This window comes from Cavia porcellus, unplaced genomic scaffold (assembly GCF_034190915.1).
Source record: "Cavia porcellus strain 051 isolate PalLab524CR breed Dunkin Hartley unplaced genomic scaffold, mCavPor4.1 scaffold_22, whole genome shotgun sequence".
Lineage (NCBI taxonomy): Eukaryota > Metazoa > Chordata > Mammalia > Rodentia > Caviidae > Cavia > Cavia porcellus.
The window spans coordinates 58,641,313-58,660,483 of NW_026947505.1; the positions used below are offsets into that span (position 1 = coordinate 58,641,313).

Here is a 19,171-nt window from a genome sequence, read left to right on the forward strand (position 1 = left end):
CAATTATGTCTTGTGTCTTTGACCACTATTAGTCATAGGAACAGACAGGGACCGGCTTAGATGTCAAGATTATTTTTGAAATTTAGTTCAACCTACCCCTAACACCAGTTCACAAATGTGATAGCAACTCATTTGGCAGTTTTCTGTTATTACTATTATTATCATTTTCTTGAAACATGCTTGAGATTTGGGTTTGTGGAGGCTGAGATGGTCCTGGTGGAGCATGACAATGTCAGGGGTGAGTTGAAATGATCAAGCAAGTGCTAATGTTAAATGACTGACTCGTACAATCAGATTTTTCACTATTCTCATTCGCTTTGGATTTGCTTCCTTATGTAGCCTAAGTGCAAAAACACTGTAAGTTACCATTATATTATGTTTGACACCTGGCAGAGCCCTTGAACAAAGTATTTTCTTTCGGATGCAAATATTTTTGCTACTATCAAGTAGCATTAGTTTCAGGGAGAAATGAGAAGAGTTTAAAAGTTTCAATGATAGGGGTCCTTAAGGAAATAGTTTTGGTATTCAAGAATAATTACAGTAGAATTACGTCAATGTACAAGGGGATGAGGAGAAGCCAGAGACATTAATTTTTATTCATTTTCTGATCACTCTACTGGACTATTTCAATAAAACCTTATCTCCTCTCATGTTATTGTGTAAGAAAATAACAAATGTGTGAGGGACATAAAGGAATTCACCAATGATTAGAGACAGGATTTTGTTTACATTGTCTAATAGACTTGTTTATTATTTTAAGCTGGTAAAAAGAGACTTATGATTTGTGTTGAAGAAAGAGTTATTTGTGCTTGATACATTGAAGACACTGTTCAAAAGCAGTTTGTCCTTATAAAAGGATGACCCCTGTAGTAATTCTTAGGCAAGGAGGGACAAATTCAACCAACAAAAAGCACATCTCGCCCCAAGTTCCCCATGATTTCTCCACATAGAGCAAAAAAATACACATCAGTAATTTATTTGAACATGCACATCAGTGAGTAGCACAGTTCTAGGCTACTCAGGAAACAAAAGGGAGAATATCAGCATTACCTAAATAAAAAAAAAAAAAGAGAGGTGAATCACACCATTTTAATTGTTTTTAAAACACAGATAAGAGGAGCAATTAAAATATAGTCCTAAATAGTACTAGCTAATGTAGATTACATAAGTATACAATATGATTCAACTAATAGTGCTCTGACAAGCATAAACCACCAGTTTTTGTAAACATGGCCCAGATCGATTGCTGAGAAAATGTTACATTCAGATGTAATAAAAGTTGCTTTTATTTCAGTACTGAATGCAAAATACAGTCAAGACTGAAGACAGCATTGTATAAAAGGTTGCTCTACGAAAGCAAGAGGCCATTTCCTTTTGCATCTTTATAATTTTGGGATTCCATTTTTGACGTTCACTTTCTTTACCTTTCCTCCCCTGAGCACTAATTTATCAAAAAAGATTTCAAGGTGCAAGTTGTACATTCTTATCGTTAAACCATCTTATCTCTTTCTGGAAGAGAGTGTTACAATCAGCATTACAACGTTAATTCTTTTTCTTCTAGTTTTGTTCCACATACACATATTCAAAATTAGAATGTTGATTGAGAAAAGAAACCTACCAACGAGAGATAGTGATGTAATCATACACTTCCTATTGTGCTGTGTGTCTTTCCCATCCCTTCTCCCCTTTCCCTGTAAAGAGCTGTAAAAAATTTAAGGCAGATGAGGTATATTGCTGAAGGAAAAAGTTATTTTTGAAAAAAAACTCAAAAAAACCTTTTATTCTGCCCTTCTACTCAAGAAAGACGACTCAACTATAAATCTAGTGCTAGAAAAAAGCAGGAAAGACACCGTTTGCATGTACCATACTATGTCTTCTATTTCTAGAATGGCTTTTGTTAATTTAATTTTAATAGAAAAAATAAGCACCTTAAGCTATGAACGAGAAAAGAACTTCATTATTAGTGAGTCTAGAATCCAAACGGAATTAAGAACACTCACCCAAACTCTCTCACTCATACCCACAAAGGCCAATGCTACTGATTAGGATTGTAAAGTGCTGTACTTAGTATAAACACTTGTATACACTGCAGACACTGAAAAATAACCCTCAAGCACATTGTGTTATAGTTCCAAAAATATATTTACAGTCTATTACAAAGATTACAAATGGAAGCGTCTAGGTGACTGTATTATGCTAATTAAAATTATTTTTACAGATTACTTTTCCGTAGGGACAAAAACATTGTCGTGAAATTAAAATGGTTTTTTAGTCAATCAAAAATAAATTAAAATATCAAGTAACACTGTACAGTGATTTAAAAGAAAGAAAAGAAGGGTGGGGAGGGGTTTGGGAAGCAATCCATTTGAGTTTTTCTATAGCCATCTTTGGTCCTAAATGTGGGAAAACACAGAATGTAGCACTGAAAATACCTGTTTTTTTGTGACGCTCTGTAAGTAAAATAGAAAAATATAGTGCATTTTCAATGTATTCAGAGCCCACCACAGAGAAATGTGTGTACAAAACAAGACAGTATAAATAAAATTTACAAGTTGTACAAAGGAACATTTACAGATTTTGCTTCTGTTGTTTGTTTGTGGATGTCCACGTTATCAAACAAGACCAATTATGACCGATCCCTGGGATCTTGTTCTATTAAAATCATTAGAAACAGCCCAATTTTCTTTGGAAGTACAACAGTTCAGTTTTGGGGTAGTTCATGATTTTCATAACTTTTGAAAGCGTTACTCACACTATGTATACATTCCTGAAATAGCTATAAAGACACATTTAATTATTGCTTATGATATTCTAAAACAGTAATCAAATAATATGGTTTAATAAATAAGAGGTTTTTTTGTTTTTTGTTTTTTGTTTTTTTTTTATAAAAGCCAGATCCTTAGCCACTTCCTTCCAGGATAAAAAGAGTTCTTTCGTTTGACAGGTTTCTCGCCATCGGTGTTCACAAATAAAAGAATTTTTGTGTTGTTTTGTCTTAACTGCAGTGGTATAGTCTACGCAGCGCATTTGTTTTCGCATGGTGAAAATTGTGAACTGCCCCTTTTATCATGCTTCAGAGTTCTAATATAAAACTTAACTTCTTTCCTTTCACGTTTGGACTGCATCTGAACAGAAAAGAATATAAAATATATGTTAACTATTTCTCTTAAATTGCTTAATGTCAGAAGACTGAAAAATCTTGATATGCTCAGACGAAACTTTAGGTAACACTGGATAGTTCTGGCCTTTACCACATTCTTCAGATGAAGCGCCTCATCTCTCTTAAATATAGACACGAACCTAAAATTTGAGTTTTTGTTAATTAAATTCTGTCTAGTAAAATCACTCTATAAACAATCTGTTAAAAGTGCCTTAAGAGTATTTATGGATCATTATTGCTTTTTTTCACTGAAAAGTTAGTGTGTTGTCTGATCTTTACAAAAAAATTTATTTTCAAAAAATATCAGAGCTCTTGGCAACTTACATTTTTTCTGGACTACCTGCCAATTAGCAAACAATATCAAAACAGCACTGATTAAACAGAATCAAATGGCACATACAGGATACCGATGTCGTGAAAAAGATATATCTTAATTCATGCTATTTTTTTGTTTGTTTTGATCTGAGATTCTTTCAAAGGTACCCAGTGTAGTAATATGTCATAAATTTAACACTAAAAAGATTCAAAGATATAAACAACTTTCTAAAACAAAGTCCTTATGAAGAATAAACACAAATGATTTTAAAAAGGAATAGCCTGAAATCACATATATAAGGAAAATATTTCATTAACAATAAGATCATGATTTTATTTGACAAATATATTCTTTCTTAAATTCTTTATGTACATTTTAAAAAGTCTATAAGATAAAAAGGAGGTTAGAGAGCTCAAGGTGTTTGGATGTTTTCAGGTAGTACTTTGTTTATTGTCACTGCTGTTTTCCTGGCCACCAGTGGTGGATCCTAAATTCCCTTTTTATATATTCTGGTGGCACTTAGGAGTTCAAGTCTATAGGTGCTTCTTGTGTCTTCTCTTCTGTCGGAAGGGCCCAATACATCAACTGTCTTCTAGCAGCATTCTATGCATATACTGAAGGCCAGTACTGTTCTCCAGAAGTCTGTGCACTCCCTAAGGGAGAAGCGCTTAATCACACTTGGATGCCAGTTCCGTGTAGATGTAGCATTTGTGCTCTCATCGTCTGAATGCTGCTCATGATTTTCTTCTGATGGCCAACCAGTGTGATTCCTAGACTCATCACGTCTCTGAAGAAGACAAATATATTATTATTAGGTGCTTCACAAAGCATTTATAAACACTGCCATCAAGTGCCTAGTGAGCTACTCTGTTATCTTCTGGTGATCTTGGCATCAGACCGTATACCTACTGGGATTGTATTAGCAACCTACATCCTCAACATTCTCCTCAGCTCTCAAGGAGATTACATTTGAATGGTTCTGAAATATTTATTGTATGCAATATTATTACAATATTTACAATTATTCTTAACTTACATGGTAAGGAAATGTTATGTGAAATGTACTTTTGAATCTAGATGGGCCAAAAGTTTTTAATTGGAAAAATAGGCCACAGAGTGAATGCAAATGCTTGCTGGGACACAGAGGAAGATCCCAAGTCACCAGTGTTTCTCAGGCTCACGTACGCTGTTGTGCTGGTCGAGTGCTCGACCCTGGGCTACACCCCCGGCCCCTTTTACATTTTGCAATTTTTAAAATTTTGAGACACCGTCTATGAAGTTGCCGAGGCTGGCCTTGATCTTGGACTTCCTGCTTCAGTCTTCTGAGTAGGTAGCGTACAGGTGTGAACCAACACGCTTGTTGATCAGAAAACATTATACTGAGTTGAATTATCACGTTGGTATTTCTAAGCACATTATTTATTGTATACTTAGTTCACTTATTGACTATATTTTATGGAAAACACTAAAAGCAGTGCAGTGCATGTTAAATTCAAAGTTAATTATAAGTTTATTATATCTATTTATGCAATTTTGCCTTTTCTAATAGCCAGAAAGATTAGGTTTAGGTATTTACATGGAGTTAAAACATAATACAATAGTATTTCACAGCAAGAACTTTAAGAAGCAGTTCCTCGGATTACTCTGGGGATCTGGGTGTAAGTATACTCTCTTGACCAACATATAGACTTGAAAAAAACCAAACAAGAGAATGCGCACATGCTTAAATTCATGTACATACTATTTTCATATGAGAAATGTGAATCCTTTCTCAAGTCAGTACATAAATAATTTTTCATAGTCAGGTGGGGTGGGCAGCACAGGTGTGGTAATCCCAGCACTCAGAAGGCTGAGGCAGGAGGATTTCTGTGAGTTTGAGGGCAGCCAGGGACACATAGTGAGTTTAAGGTCAGTATACACTACAAAATGGGGAAAGAAAGAAAGAAAGAAAGAAAGAAAGAAAGAAAGAAAGAAAGAAAAAAGAAAAAAAGAAAGATCGGTCAGTCACAGAATGTTGATAATGTTTCTCAGTTTTGAATACACTGATTGGAAGAGACTGCATCACCCATGAGCGTTATGCTATAGGCAGGGGAACTGAGGTTCAGAAGTGTTAAACACACTTTCTAAGATCACATAATCAGTAATGTAGCTAGGAAGGAAAATTTAGTTCTGTTAACTATAAACCCATGGCAATTTAAGTTGTTCTATTGGGTTATTAGGGTTAAAATAATTCAATAAATCATATACTTTCCAAAAAAAGTAAGCAAAACTCTTTAGTTACTTGAATTAAGCTTTGTGTGAACTAATCAGAAAGCAACCATATTGAACATCTTTTTTTTTTAACTGGGATCAAACTTGTAACCTTGAGCTGACCAGGCAAGCACTTAAGCCACTGAGCTAAATCCCCTGTCCCTGTATTGGACATTTAAATGTATTTTGGGAATGGCATGAGATTTTGAGTTTTCAATGTCTGATACAAACATGGTACAAGAAATCCTACTTTGCAGCGGGCAAGTTTTTCCAGAGACTAGAAACCTACGTGATACGTAGGTAATGAACCAGCAAGCCTCCCTGGGCAGAGTATAGTACACCTGTGTTACACATTAGTTGTCATATGCCAGCCAAGTTAGCTTAGAGAAGATATTTAGTCTATCTGAGCCTCGGCTTCATTGTTTATAAAATGGGTACAGAACTATTCCCTTAATTAAATGCTAACTGTGAGGATTTAAAATAGCATATGTCGAAAGGGCTATTATAAAGTAAGCATTCTTTAAAAGAATGCTTTTCCCCTGAAACTGTGCTTCCTATCTGTTTAACAGAAAGAAGCTAGCCTAATACATGGCGTGTGGATTGTGCCTAATGAATGCTTCAACACAATTTTAAACGGTTCAGCTTACTCAATAGTCATTCTGGCCACTGACTCGAGGGAGTTATAACCAGCTGCTGTGAAGTTATCTTTATATCTCTCCATCTTAATAGCTTGCAGCCATTCTCCAACCGAACAGAAAGTAGTGAAATCAGGAGCGTTTTGATCCAGAAGAGGGCTTATTGGCCTAGATAAAAATAAAACAGAAAAAAAAAGTATTCTCATGAACTACTAAGAAAAAAGAGGTTTTAGTCACTCAAGAATAACAGTATAAGGAAGAAAGTTAAATATTTTAATTTATTGCACAGTAACAGATGAACAAATACAGTAATAAAAATCTAGAGCATGCAGGTTACTCAGTAAATACAAATTCCAGAATTTAAATTTTATTTAGATGTGATGCCCATTAGGTTGTCTTTCATGTGTTACTAAAAGTACAGCTAATAGTACTTAAATTAGTAAATATTTGTTCATTTGCTTCTTCATACATAAGACACAGTAAAGGAAGCACAGCTGGCCACGAGAGTGCTATTTATAATAGCTATTTATAATATCGAGTGCCCCCTGTAACAATCCATCTTGCAAGGACTGTGGGTGCTGATGCATCTCAAGTGCCTAACCTGTGACTGCCAGTACAGGTCAGAGTGTGGGGATTCCCTGGCCCTTGGGGTGACTAACTGCTAATATGTATTAGAATGGAGAAAGCCAAATGAAAAGAAGAAAATGGACTTTTTACAATGTGCATAACCTCGTAAATAATGAGCTACTTTTGCAAACTTTAACTTCCCAGAACCATTTTGTTAAATAATTTAAAGCAAAATATTAAAATATACAACATGTATATAACAAAACGCAGGTCAACATTAAAGCACATGTAATACTGTACAGCAAATATAAAATGCTACTTCTTCACAAAATTCAGTTTAGAACGTTTTCCGAAGTAGAGTTGTACAACTTTTAAGAGAAAAACAACAAATAAATGGATTTTTTTAAACAGCAATTAAGATAAATCGTGTGCACCAAAAAAGTACTCTAAATGCATGTAATGTGGATTAATATTTCAACACAACAATCTATTATTGAACTGGGAGATTTTAATATTATCTAGATTTTCTCCTCTCAAGTATTTCGTACCTGCTACAAGTTCCCAGGGGTGTTTTCAGGCTATTTGGATTTCGAATCATTTTGTCTAGAATTCCAACTATCTGTTCAAACTTTGGCCTCTCCGCGCGTTCTTTTTGCCAGCAATCCAGCATGAGCTGGTGCAGACCAGCCGGGCAGTCCATGGGCGCCGGTAAGCGATAACCCTCTTCTATTGCTTTTATGACCTAACAGCCAAGAGGACATTAAAATATTACTGACTGCATTTCAATCACAATAAATGCACTGCTTGGGAGGCAATATTATTTATACAGGTAAGACTGAGATACACTGCTTTGCAAATAGACTTACTTACTTTTTTCTCAAAACATTCATAAATATTAAGCATGTTATTAAGGGGTTCATGAAGTGCAGGATATGATGATATTTTCTAGTTAATTCAGCAATAGGAAGCAGCAATTAGGTTCACCAAAGTGCAAGAGATGGAAACATATTTATGTCATCCCAGAGGTTTTCAAAAGGGAACATGTTACGGAACTATTTTACTCGTATAAATTGTGAGCACGCATACTTGGCTATAAATTAAAAAAATCTGCAAGTGGAAAAGGAAATTGAGTTACTTAGAGTAAAAAATGATTCACTTTAGATGAGTGCAAATGACACTTTTAAACAAGATATCAAAATATATGAATATACAATAATAGAATGTGTTATCCATCACACTGTTCTGCTAAAAAATCTGAAATTGAATCTCTACGGTTGAAACTGGAATGTGCTGGAGCACAGGAAGTGATTCCATTCCTCCCTAACTTAGATCCAGAGCGTTCACCCTAGCAGTCACACACAATCAGTAGAGGGTAGGAAACATTACAAGGAAGGACTTTCTCACCCAGAGTCCTGGTTTTTAAACTTTTATCCGCATGCTTCTATGCATATGCAATAATAGCCTGAGATCGTGTTCATTTCAAACTTTGAATGTTAATTAAAAACAAGACTTCATGAACATTTATTTATACAGAAAACAAAATATTTAAAAAAAATCGTCAAAGATCTGAGTAGGACAGAGAAGATATTATGAAGATAAAAACAGAAATATGAAGGATTTTACTCAAAAGGGCATAACAACCCATTGACACACATAGCAGCAGTAAAAATGGAAGAAAAACAAAAATCTAACCTTGAATTTTTGAAGAAAGTAAAGCCATAAGTAGGCAGACAAAAGTGGCCTTAATAAATATTAGTGATCTTAATATCTTTAGGGAAACATCTGAGATTCATATTTATACTCATGAATAGCATGTTAAAATGTAAAACAGCATAGGATGTCATTAATTATATAACTGCCATTATAATTTTTGGAGAAAATCTTTTGAATATGTGAAAAAATTTGGTCTAATTTAAAATTTAATTTAAGAAAAATCTATGTGGTTAAATTGATAAAATATAAAAGTTAATTAGATAAACTTACAGTAAACTTGAAAGATACTGCAAAAATAAATTTTGGCCCTAATTTTCTCCTAGTCACAAGGTTGTAGTATTTTCATCAGTGTACTAATGTCTTACCTGGAATCTTTATAGTATCTCTTCCTCTAAATCTAAACTTGAACTTATTTTCCTTCTGAACTTTTCCTATTTCAGTTGATGGCAGTATCAGTTATCGTAATCAAAAAGCTAAGGATCATCATACTTTCTTTTTCTTGTGTGTATAATACCTTAGTTGCCACTTTCTGATGATTCTACATCTTAAATGGAACACATGTTAAGTACTGGAAAAGTTCTTTACAAGTCTCATAGCATGGACTACTTTCTTGAGGACTTTATTTTGAACAAAAATTATGGAGAAAACATCCTAGCTTTAAGTGACCTTAAGTAATCAGTGATGGATAATGAATGCTAACAGAAGTCATCTGTCAGAATTTTAAATTTTATGATGCTATAATTATACATGGTGTATCACTATAAACACTCATTTAAAACATCCCTAAAGCTATTTAATGCTATAAGCAAACACACACAAATGGTAACTCTGCAAAGATCACAAATACATAAGTAGAGAGAGAATTATACACTAAAAAGAGAGAACTTCATGTGGTTTTGTGTAACATTCCAGTAAAAATACTGTACTTGGACTCAAAGGTGCTATATTTTAAATAATTTAGATACAAGTAAATATAGTGTACTTTTGGAAAGATTGGCTAAATTATTTAAACAATGGTATAATTTGTGAATAAAAAGACTGTAACTTCTAAAACTTTATGTACTTAAAATAACTAATCATAAGCAATTGCAGAGGAAGTTTTTCACTGGATAAGAATGGCTTTCCTTTCCCTGAAGCTGCCTATATTAGAACATGTGCAGTATCTTTCTGATTTGACAGAACTGCACCCTAATGCTCAGAAGTCAGTTCAGCATTTAGTTCAGCGTTCAATTTTTTATTAGCTCCTAATCCATTTCTCCACTTCCTATTTCTTCATGTGTCCTTAATAGGACAATGCAGATAGATTTTTTTCTTCCCTTCAAATGATCCTTTAAAATGCAAATCTAAATCTGTTCATTATCTTCTTGACTTACTTTTCTCCAAAAATGCATCAAGCTTTGTGACAATATTTGGAATTCCTGAGCTGTGAGCACAATTTATTTCTAGGTTTCATCAATGAACTGAGCGCAGTGCCATTCAATGACTCTTACAGGAATGAACGAATTAAAGGGCCTCTGTAGGTAGCAGTTACATTACAGAAATCTGATGAAGCCTATTGTGATGGCAGAGGAATAATACTGATCTCAGCACAAGCACAATTTCCAGCTATGTTGTCAGTTTTTGAAATTTTAAAGGCATAGCAGCAGAGTATAAAACATCAGGCAAGTTCCAGATGAGAGAACAGAATTCGTGATCCTAAAGCGCCCACTGATAATCATGTCCGTAACCAGAGGAGCTGTAAAGATACTTGCTGAGAACTCCTCTGCATATTAGGGTAGTCTGAAATATCTGAAGTATTCTCTTTGAGGATAAGTCAGCCAAAAGTAAATGATTTGGCCATAAACTGAACCTTGAGGTTCTGAAATTTCTATGTGGTTAAGTTACCAGAAAACCTTACCTGTTAAATACACAAACAACAATCATAGAAAACAAAATTGAATACTTACTCTATGACTGGTTTTAAACAGAAATTATTTCATTTGATTTTTACAAAAGCCTTATAGGGTAGGCATTCTTATAATTACTGGAGAAAGTACTCTTTAGCACATAAAAATAAAAGAAAGGGCCAGTACAACATAGCTGCCAGTAAAAGACATAGAATTTGATGTTGGCTAACTTATCAAAGCTTACGTGGTTGAGTGGCTTTATATTTCCAAAGAAGACAATAAGGAATACTTTCTGCAAATAGTTATGCATTCTTAGAAACAACAAAGCATGCAGATAAAATAACTGAATTTGTACTTCTTAAAGGATTATGTGATTATTTGCTATACTCATTTAAAATTTGTAAAATTACCACAAACCCCTGGGGTTTGTCTCATTGATGTACCCTTACTACTAGTAAAACTCACAGAGAAATACTGATAGAAATTCTACATTTAGATGTTCCCAGAAGAATAGCAAGTGATAAGGGCACATGGCATTTTCTAAAAGGACTTCTGGGACAAACCACAGATCTTTTCTTTGTTATATGCATCAAGAAATATACAGAAATAAACCCAAAATTACTTGTTGAGAAACGTTTCCTTATTATTACTCTATGAGCATGATAATTACATAAAAAAGGAGCAGGGAAAGACGCCATCACGACGGGCCATAATAATTCAAAGCAGGATATAACAAGATCAGCTTCTGTCTTCTGCTTAAGGCTCATTTTCATTTCATTAACCTCACAATAACATGACCTACATTTTAACAATTAAATATGCTGGACTGTACTTATTGGATTATGTCAAGGTTTTACCAAACTATCTTGCAGTTTTGTGCCTATCTTAATGTGAAAAAATACAGTCATAAATCAGTGATGATTTCTAAGTGGGTAAAAATAGAGCACTGACATATCTAATTAAGAATAAATTTAGTTATAAATATATTTTAAAAGCTATTAAAAACTAACTGAATGATTTTAAGGAATTATCTTTATGTCTCATATCTTTATGGAACATTAATTTTTTTCATTGTTGTTATGACTGACTACTAATAAAATTAACAATATATTAGGCTGCCCTAAAATAAGAAAATATTACTTTGCTGCATACTATAAGTAGAATAAACCTACAGAATAATTTCAAGATTTCATAACCCAAAGGAAAAAAATCTTTTCTGGCGTAATCAGGATGTAAATTCAACTGAAAGATAGTTGGTGTGAAAGCTCAGAGGATTTTCAAATTTCTGCAGTGTTTATTATGCTTGACCACATTTACATACAGAAAACTTTTTCTTTGAAAGGACATTGATGGAAAGACTTAAAACCTGCAGACTTTTCTGAAGGCGTGAAGTTGAAAATTTTTGATAAAGCTTATCTCTAAAGTTTACTAGCAAGTATCTGTATTTAACTGCTGCATTGCAGTTAAAACTTCCTAAAGTTTTATGCATGTGAAAATAAAACTTAGCGCTCTTTCGAGTTTTACTCAAGCGATGGAGTACTTGGGAGCCGCCTGGTCACTTACATGCACACTGTTTTTCCCGAAATTTCTCTTGCTCACAGCTGTGACCAGAGTGAAACCAAGCCTCCTGAGAGCTGACCCGCTGGCTTGTACAAAACCCTGTTTCTTTCTTCATTGTGATTACAGAAACCTCATCTCTCATCACTCAGTCCAGAACTCGGTGGACTTGCCTGGAAATACGATCGTACTTTTTCATGCTGTCTTATGACAAGTTTTAAAATCCAAGGCATTTTAAATTTGATGGCTTTCTAAAATCCCTAACAAACGCCCAGCTCCTAAATTTAGACAATGCAAAGTGAATTGGTAAATTTAAAAAGTTCATCTAGGCTAATTTAAATGTCTTTATCTATAACCATATTTACATGAAAATTTGATAAAGGAAATCTGTCCAGAAAAATACAATATATACCAATACATAGTATATATCCCACATATATTGAATTCAAAGATTTCTTTAGTCTCTTCGAAGTCCTTATACAGCTCCATATATAAAAACCTTTTTCCAAAAATGTTATTCTAGAATTACTTTGAATTATCTAGTTTTTCTCCATTTACAAAATGAGTATTACACAATTACACATAGTTGCTCAAGCAGTATTTTAACGGAGTATCAAATAATAAATATTATACAATAAGAACATGGATATGGACTTTACAATACAAGCTGATGTATTAGATAATTTATTACTACTGTACAAATTTTCATTGAAGTTTAATTCAGAAATAAAATATAAATAAAAGGAAGAAATTGGAGGAGGATGGTGCCAAATATTCAGGCCAGAATTAAACTCTGCATATACAATTTTATGTAATCACTTAAAATATTTATTAACCTTTGGTATAATAGTCTATATTTATGATAGTCATTTTTAAGATAAAGAAATACCATTTAGTATTAAAATTAAAGATTTTTTTCCTTCTTAATAATTTTCATTATTTTTTTTGGAAGTTAAGTAAACTTTGATTTTTAAATCATCTTATATTCCTGTCAGTCCTTTTATGTTTGAATCTGGTATAAAACAAGGTGTCAAAAGAAATGAAAGTCCATGAAGTGTCTGGGGAATGTAAATATTTCTCTTTCTCTGCCCCAAGGATTTGTTCACCCATATCTTGACAGTCCATGAAATCTTTGACACTGAGACCTGTCAAATATTAACAACTTTGCCTCTGCCAAAAGGACACATCATTTAGACTTTCACTTTGAATCACAATAGTAAAACCACAATAAAAAACCAAATAAAAAGTTTCAAATAATCACTCAATTCCAAACATCAAAATAAGTCATTTAAAACCTTTGCCATTTCAAAGAGAACTTTTCAGTGAACCTGGAAATCTAGAGGTAAGATGGATTAAACAACGTATCAACGGCAACCGCACTTCAGTAAAATTAAGTTTTTTAGACATGGGAATTTGATATGGACAGTTTTAAAATTATAAACAAGGATACTGTTTTAATGTAACATTTTCATAATCACTCTTTGAAAAGTAATACAATAGTAAATACAATCAGATTCTACTGCTGCCCATGTTTATATAATACTTGAGAGCTGGTAACTCCAACTTAGCTTGTTGGTCTCATTTGCTTTTTAAATGACCATGCAAACTCTCCTTAAGCACTGTTTATTTCTTTCTTCCAAGTGCTCACACTTGCGATGAGTTTCTAACTCCTATGAAGAAGCCTTTCATCACTCTGTCCCAACATAATATGCTTTTCCAAAAATCAATCCTGACCTTTAGTACAGTCAATGAGACCGACCCTTTGGTTGGACTCCTTACACCACCTTAAACTTTTGCTTCTGGACTCTTCAAAATGCTTTCTTAGAGAATTTTCTCATGATGTATAAACAAGATGTTCATCAAGTTTCCACATAGTTTCATCTAGTGAACATTTTTTTTTTTTTTTTTTTTTGGTACCAGGGATCGAACTCATCACCTTGTGCTTGCCAGGCAGGCACTTAAGCCACTGAGCTAAATCCCCAGCTAGGGAACATTCTTAAGACTCTGTACTTTCTCTACATTTATCTAAATTTCACTCACATTTTCAAAAGGTTGAACTATATAAATCTGCCAGTATTTGAAAGTTCTCAATTAATAGAAACAGGATTTTATGAAGTCCAACCTAATTAAAGCAAACATTTATTTGTGTTTATGTGTCATTACTTATTAATAGTACCTTGATATGAGATATATGATTCTATAAACGTTACCAGATTTTTTCTCAAAGGATTGCAACATATTTTATGTCTTAGTATGTTCTCATAAGACAGTATTCATATTTAGTAAGTCACATATATATGAAATTTTCAAAGATGTTCCCATCGTAAGTTCATTGAAAATTATTGCTATGAGACACCATGATTGATTATAAAATCTAGATCGTATCATGAGATTAAAATTTGACATAATCAGCAACAGGCAAAGTGAGTTTTTTTTCAGAACATTAAAAGAGAAAGAAACCCTAAGAATTAAGGAAAAAATAAAATACAATCTTCTTTCTCCTCCTTTCCACAAAGCATCCACTTATTCCTGGGGCTTTCTTACCACAACTACGAAAACACAGCATCAGTATCTTTATAAAAGAAGAAATGTCCTGTTTAGTCTTTCTTATGCCAATAGAGATTAAATGAAAAGAGAAAATAATTATTCAGAATTAAAACCAAAATAAAATTAATAGAAGAATTAACATCATAATTAATTGTGGTAATGCAGTAATAATTGTGGATAACTAAGAAAACACAATTTCATAAATCTACTAAAAAGTCTTCTTAATGAGCTATTAGCTATCCAATCCTATACAATACTGTTATAAGGGATATTAATGAATTAAATCTTTTTGCTTAGGTAGTGTAACACCTACATCTTGATTTGACATGTCCCAGTAAGGTCTTTCTCCGTAAGACATAACTTCCCACATGACTATTCCATAGCTCCATACATCACTGGCTGAGGTGAATTTCCGGTACTGGATAGCTTCAGGCGCTGTCCACCTTACTGGAATTTTTCCACCCTAACATAAAGAGAAGTTGACATTTTAAATATATATAGTAGCTTATAAATCATCTATGTCTATGTTAAATGTTTGTATATTGGTTGGCAGTTTAGCAGCGTAGTGTCTATCAGTCTTGAATCCTTCTAAGAATTAAAGTTAATAGAAGATTAAAGTTATTAATCTTTTTATAAGATTCTCATTCCAAGTTTTCATTTCTACAGCAACTGCACTTAATAGATCTACGTGGTCTCAGGGTATGAGTCTAAGAAAAGACAGAGACAACCTAAGCAAATTTACTAATAAATTGAAGTGAAATACGAAATTTCAAAAGGTATTTTCATATAACTTAATTTCTCTAATATTACAGATATGGAGGAGTTAGCACAGTAAATATATTTTAGAATTTTTATCGAAAAATCTGTTTGTCTTGAGCCACTAACTAGGTATTGTACGAACTGTACAGTGTTTGTAGGCAGATCCCAATAGGTTAGCAACGCTATCATTCTTAGTATTTTCATTGCTTACTTACATGAACATTGCAATACAAAAATAATTTTCCACAAGAAAAGAAATTTAAAAGGCAGCTATCACAAAAAACTGGATCAATCTGCCTCTTTTGAGGGAAACAGCATTTAATTTTGCATTAAGTCTTGGTTTCATGCTAGGAAAATCTTAGGAATACAAACAAGCGCAGCGATAGTCTTTCTTACAGTGGTTGTATAGACAGCCTCAGGATCATCCTCTATAACCCGGGACAGGCCAAAGTCTGACACTTTACAGACAAGATTGCTGTTGACAAGAATATTGCGAGCTGCAAGGTCCCTGTGAACATATCCCATGTCGGCCAAGTATCTCATCCCAGCAGCAATCCCTCTCAGCATGCCGACTAACTGAATGACTGTAAACTGCCCATCGTGTTTCTGCAGGGAGACAAAATAGAGGTTCAGGTGACTGTCCTTTAAGGAAACAAAAATCGTCTGCATACTTGTCATTTACAACTGTGTAATGAGGACTGTTGATTTTCTATGGACTGTTGTGAAAAAACAAAACATTTGATGATTTAAATAAAAATAAGACAATGTTGTGGCACTTACTTTACTGTTTATATTAATTTTCATTTTAATATTAATAATAATAGTTTAAAAGTATGTGTCAAATTTTAAGTCAAAGTTAGGGAAGTGCATACCCAAAAATATTACATCTGACAGCTATGTGTTGCCTAATGCCACAAAAATTACATAAACAATCTAAAAATCTTTAAGAAGATGAATACACATAGACTGTGTTTTTCTCCATATAGAAATAAAAGGGCAAATATCTGTTTGAAAATGAAGAAAAATTTAAAAAGTAGAAAATGAGCATATTGGTTGATTTTGTTTTCATTTTACTTCTCTATTTTGCTATGCGTAGAAACATGACTTGCAACATTGAGAAATGTTTGCAATCAGAGAGGCCACCATATATTTCTGCAGTATTTTTAACTCACAGATTTCTACAACTGCCTACAAACATGCTGAACACAGGACTTTGGCTTACACTGATGAATTTCCTAGGTTATGGCCCAGAGATGATCGCACATATATCACAATGATGTAACCCTCTAAGTTAGAAGTTTTCTGAACCCTGGCTGCTTATGAATTTATGTTGAATATATCACACTAGATCATACAAAATGACCTGTTTAGATTATATTCTCCTTATCATTTGGAAAATGTTAATATGTTTATCTTCTTAAAGTAGACTCTATAAGTACTGTGTATATTTATGTACTTAGCTTAGTATTTAACTCTCACAAAATGTCACATATCATCAATTAAAAATAACATTATAATTACATATTTCATAAATTTATCAAAATATAATAGAAATGGTTTTATAGAACATAGGCTCATAATCCAGTGTTAACTGGTCATGTTACTTGTTAGTCTTCTATTTACCTCTGTATTGTACGGCGTATACTGTCTTTAACAAGAGGATCATAAGGCATCAAGGTGTCCTCCAGACTTCAGATATCAACACTACTAGAAACTAGGTTTTAGACCACACAGCATTATTAAATGCTCGAAAGATTCTACTTTACTCAAGCTCTCCAATAATTAATCTGAATTTTAAAGATAATTTATTGATCTTACATTTTACAATGTTAATACCTTGTAAAAAAGAGAGAAACTTATATTGCTAGGATGTGCAGAACATTTTGAATGGGGAACAATTTCAGTACTTACCCTGAGAAATGCATCTAGGGCTCCATTTTCCATGAATTCTATTACAATCATAACTGGTTTTCCTACAATCAAAAAGAAGGAAAACAAAAACACTATTTCAGAAGCCTGAGTTAAACTTTTGAGGGCTTGGCTGGTAAGATTCGAATATTTTTAATATTTCTAGTGCTGTTGTGAAGCTCAAGAATGTTAGTTTAGAACATGGTCCATATATCTAAAATTAAGCCACACAAATAAAAATAGACGTGTTCTGTGACTCCTGCTTGCGAGCAAACACAAAGACAAAACTTATATAAAATTACTTTTATGGCTTTTAAAGCTAAATAAAAGCACCTATCAGTCTTTCCACACATCAAATTCATTTTTCAACTATTATCCAATCTTCACCCTTTCTAACTTCTTTTCTGAAGTGGCAGCATATAAGAAGAATCAATCACATACAAAAACTTTCATGCAGAATATACAATATGCACATAGTTGCATTTACATTATGTACATAGTAATACACATTTCCAATGATCAGTTCACCAGCAAATGACAAACACAGTCATAGACTACCTCTTGTAACAACCCCTTCCAAATGGACAACATTTGGGTGGTCAAACTGTCCCATGATGCTTGCTTCACACAAAAAATCTCTCCGCTGTTTCTCCGTATAACCAACTTTCAGTGTTTTTATGGCTACTGCGACATCTCTTTTCCCTGGAAGTTTCAAACGACCACTGCAAACTTCTCCAAATTCTCCTAAAGGAACAAAACAAACAGGTGCGTTTCAATGTCTGAAACATGTTTTCTTGAAATCATATTTTATTAAGGAAAAATTTTCTCCAGCTTAAAATAAATGCATTCCTATACATGAATGAACATCTCCCTTATGAACAGAATGATAAATTAAAATGTGAAATTTTATCTCTTCATAGAAATCAAACTTTCCTAAAGTGTTAAACAGGCTAATTTTTTAATTCAATCACCAAACTTCCTTAGAGTCAACATTTAGATTTGAAATACAACACTATCCTGCCTGCCAAAGTATAAGAGTATATTGACAAATTCTAAAAGTGGCCACTGTTTTTAGTATTTGGCAAGTAAGTATTTATTAAAGATTTAAAAGTCCAGTATTTGTATGTATTATGTCTGCCAGATTTAAGGGAGTTGTATAAAAAATTGTATGATTATTATGAAAATGTAGAAAATAATATACTCTTTCAATAGTTCAAATATTGTACATGAATAATTTAAATCCTAAAGTAGCTAATACCTACAAATATAAGAAAAAAAGGTACAAATGAAACTTTGGCACAAAGATGACAAACCAAGCAAGTGGAAATATGCAGTCCATTCAGAAAAATCCTGATTTTTTAAAATGGCATAGTCATTTCTTGATCAATCAGCCTAAACTATTATAAAATAGCTTAAAAAACACTACCTTAAAAATCCAACACATCTGCAAATATATACAGATTCTCTATGCCACAAGCTTCCTTTTTTCCCTTTTTTTCTTAAAGATTTCATAAACAAGCACAGCCTCATTGCTTCTAACAGTTCAGGTAAATGCAAAAGTTCTACACTTGAGGTATAATTATTTGGCTGTCATTATGATGTATGACTTTCGATCCTGGCTAAATGGAACAGCTGAACAAGGAAGCTACAACGGCCTTACCTGCACCAATCACACGCTCAATTTTAATACAGGAGGCATCTAGCTCCTTGGCGAACTGATGGACAGCTCTATTTGGGTCCTCATAGGTTTCAGGGTCAATGTAGGTTTTGGTGCCTGGAAATTTAACTGTAATGATGTAAGAAAGCATGACTGTGATGAAGCAAAGCACTTATTGTGCAGTCAGCCCAGGAATTTCATTATGCAGAGTGCTTC

At 33.3% G+C, this 19,171-nt stretch overlaps 1 protein-coding gene across 5 annotated transcripts in view; it reads right to left on the reverse strand.

Moving 5' to 3' along the window:
• Positions 1 to 719: 719 nt before the first annotated feature.
• Epha7 (EPH receptor A7) overlaps positions 720 to 19,171 on the reverse strand; it is a 157,397-nt gene continuing 138,945 nt past the window's right edge. For 2 of the 5 annotated variants that reach the window (XM_063233254.1, XM_063233252.1), the window contains exons 10-17: positions 18,959 to 19,072; positions 17,857 to 18,042; positions 17,302 to 17,363; positions 15,787 to 15,996; positions 14,945 to 15,094; positions 7,477 to 7,670; positions 6,374 to 6,529; positions 720 to 4,263 (exon numbers count right to left, since the gene is read on the reverse strand). In XM_063233254.1, coding sequence (XP_063089324.1) covers positions 4,149 to 4,263; positions 6,374 to 6,529; positions 7,477 to 7,670; positions 14,945 to 15,094; positions 15,787 to 15,996; positions 17,302 to 17,363; positions 17,857 to 18,042; positions 18,959 to 19,072 — 1,187 coding nt within the window. In that variant the 3' untranslated portion in view covers positions 720 to 4,148. Of the gene's footprint in view, positions 4,264 to 6,369; positions 6,530 to 7,476; positions 7,671 to 14,944; positions 15,095 to 15,786; positions 15,997 to 17,301; positions 17,364 to 17,856; positions 18,043 to 18,958; positions 19,085 to 19,171 lie in introns of those variants that run through there. The other 3 variants (XM_063233253.1, XM_063233251.1, XM_063233255.1) reach the window with 2 other exon arrangements.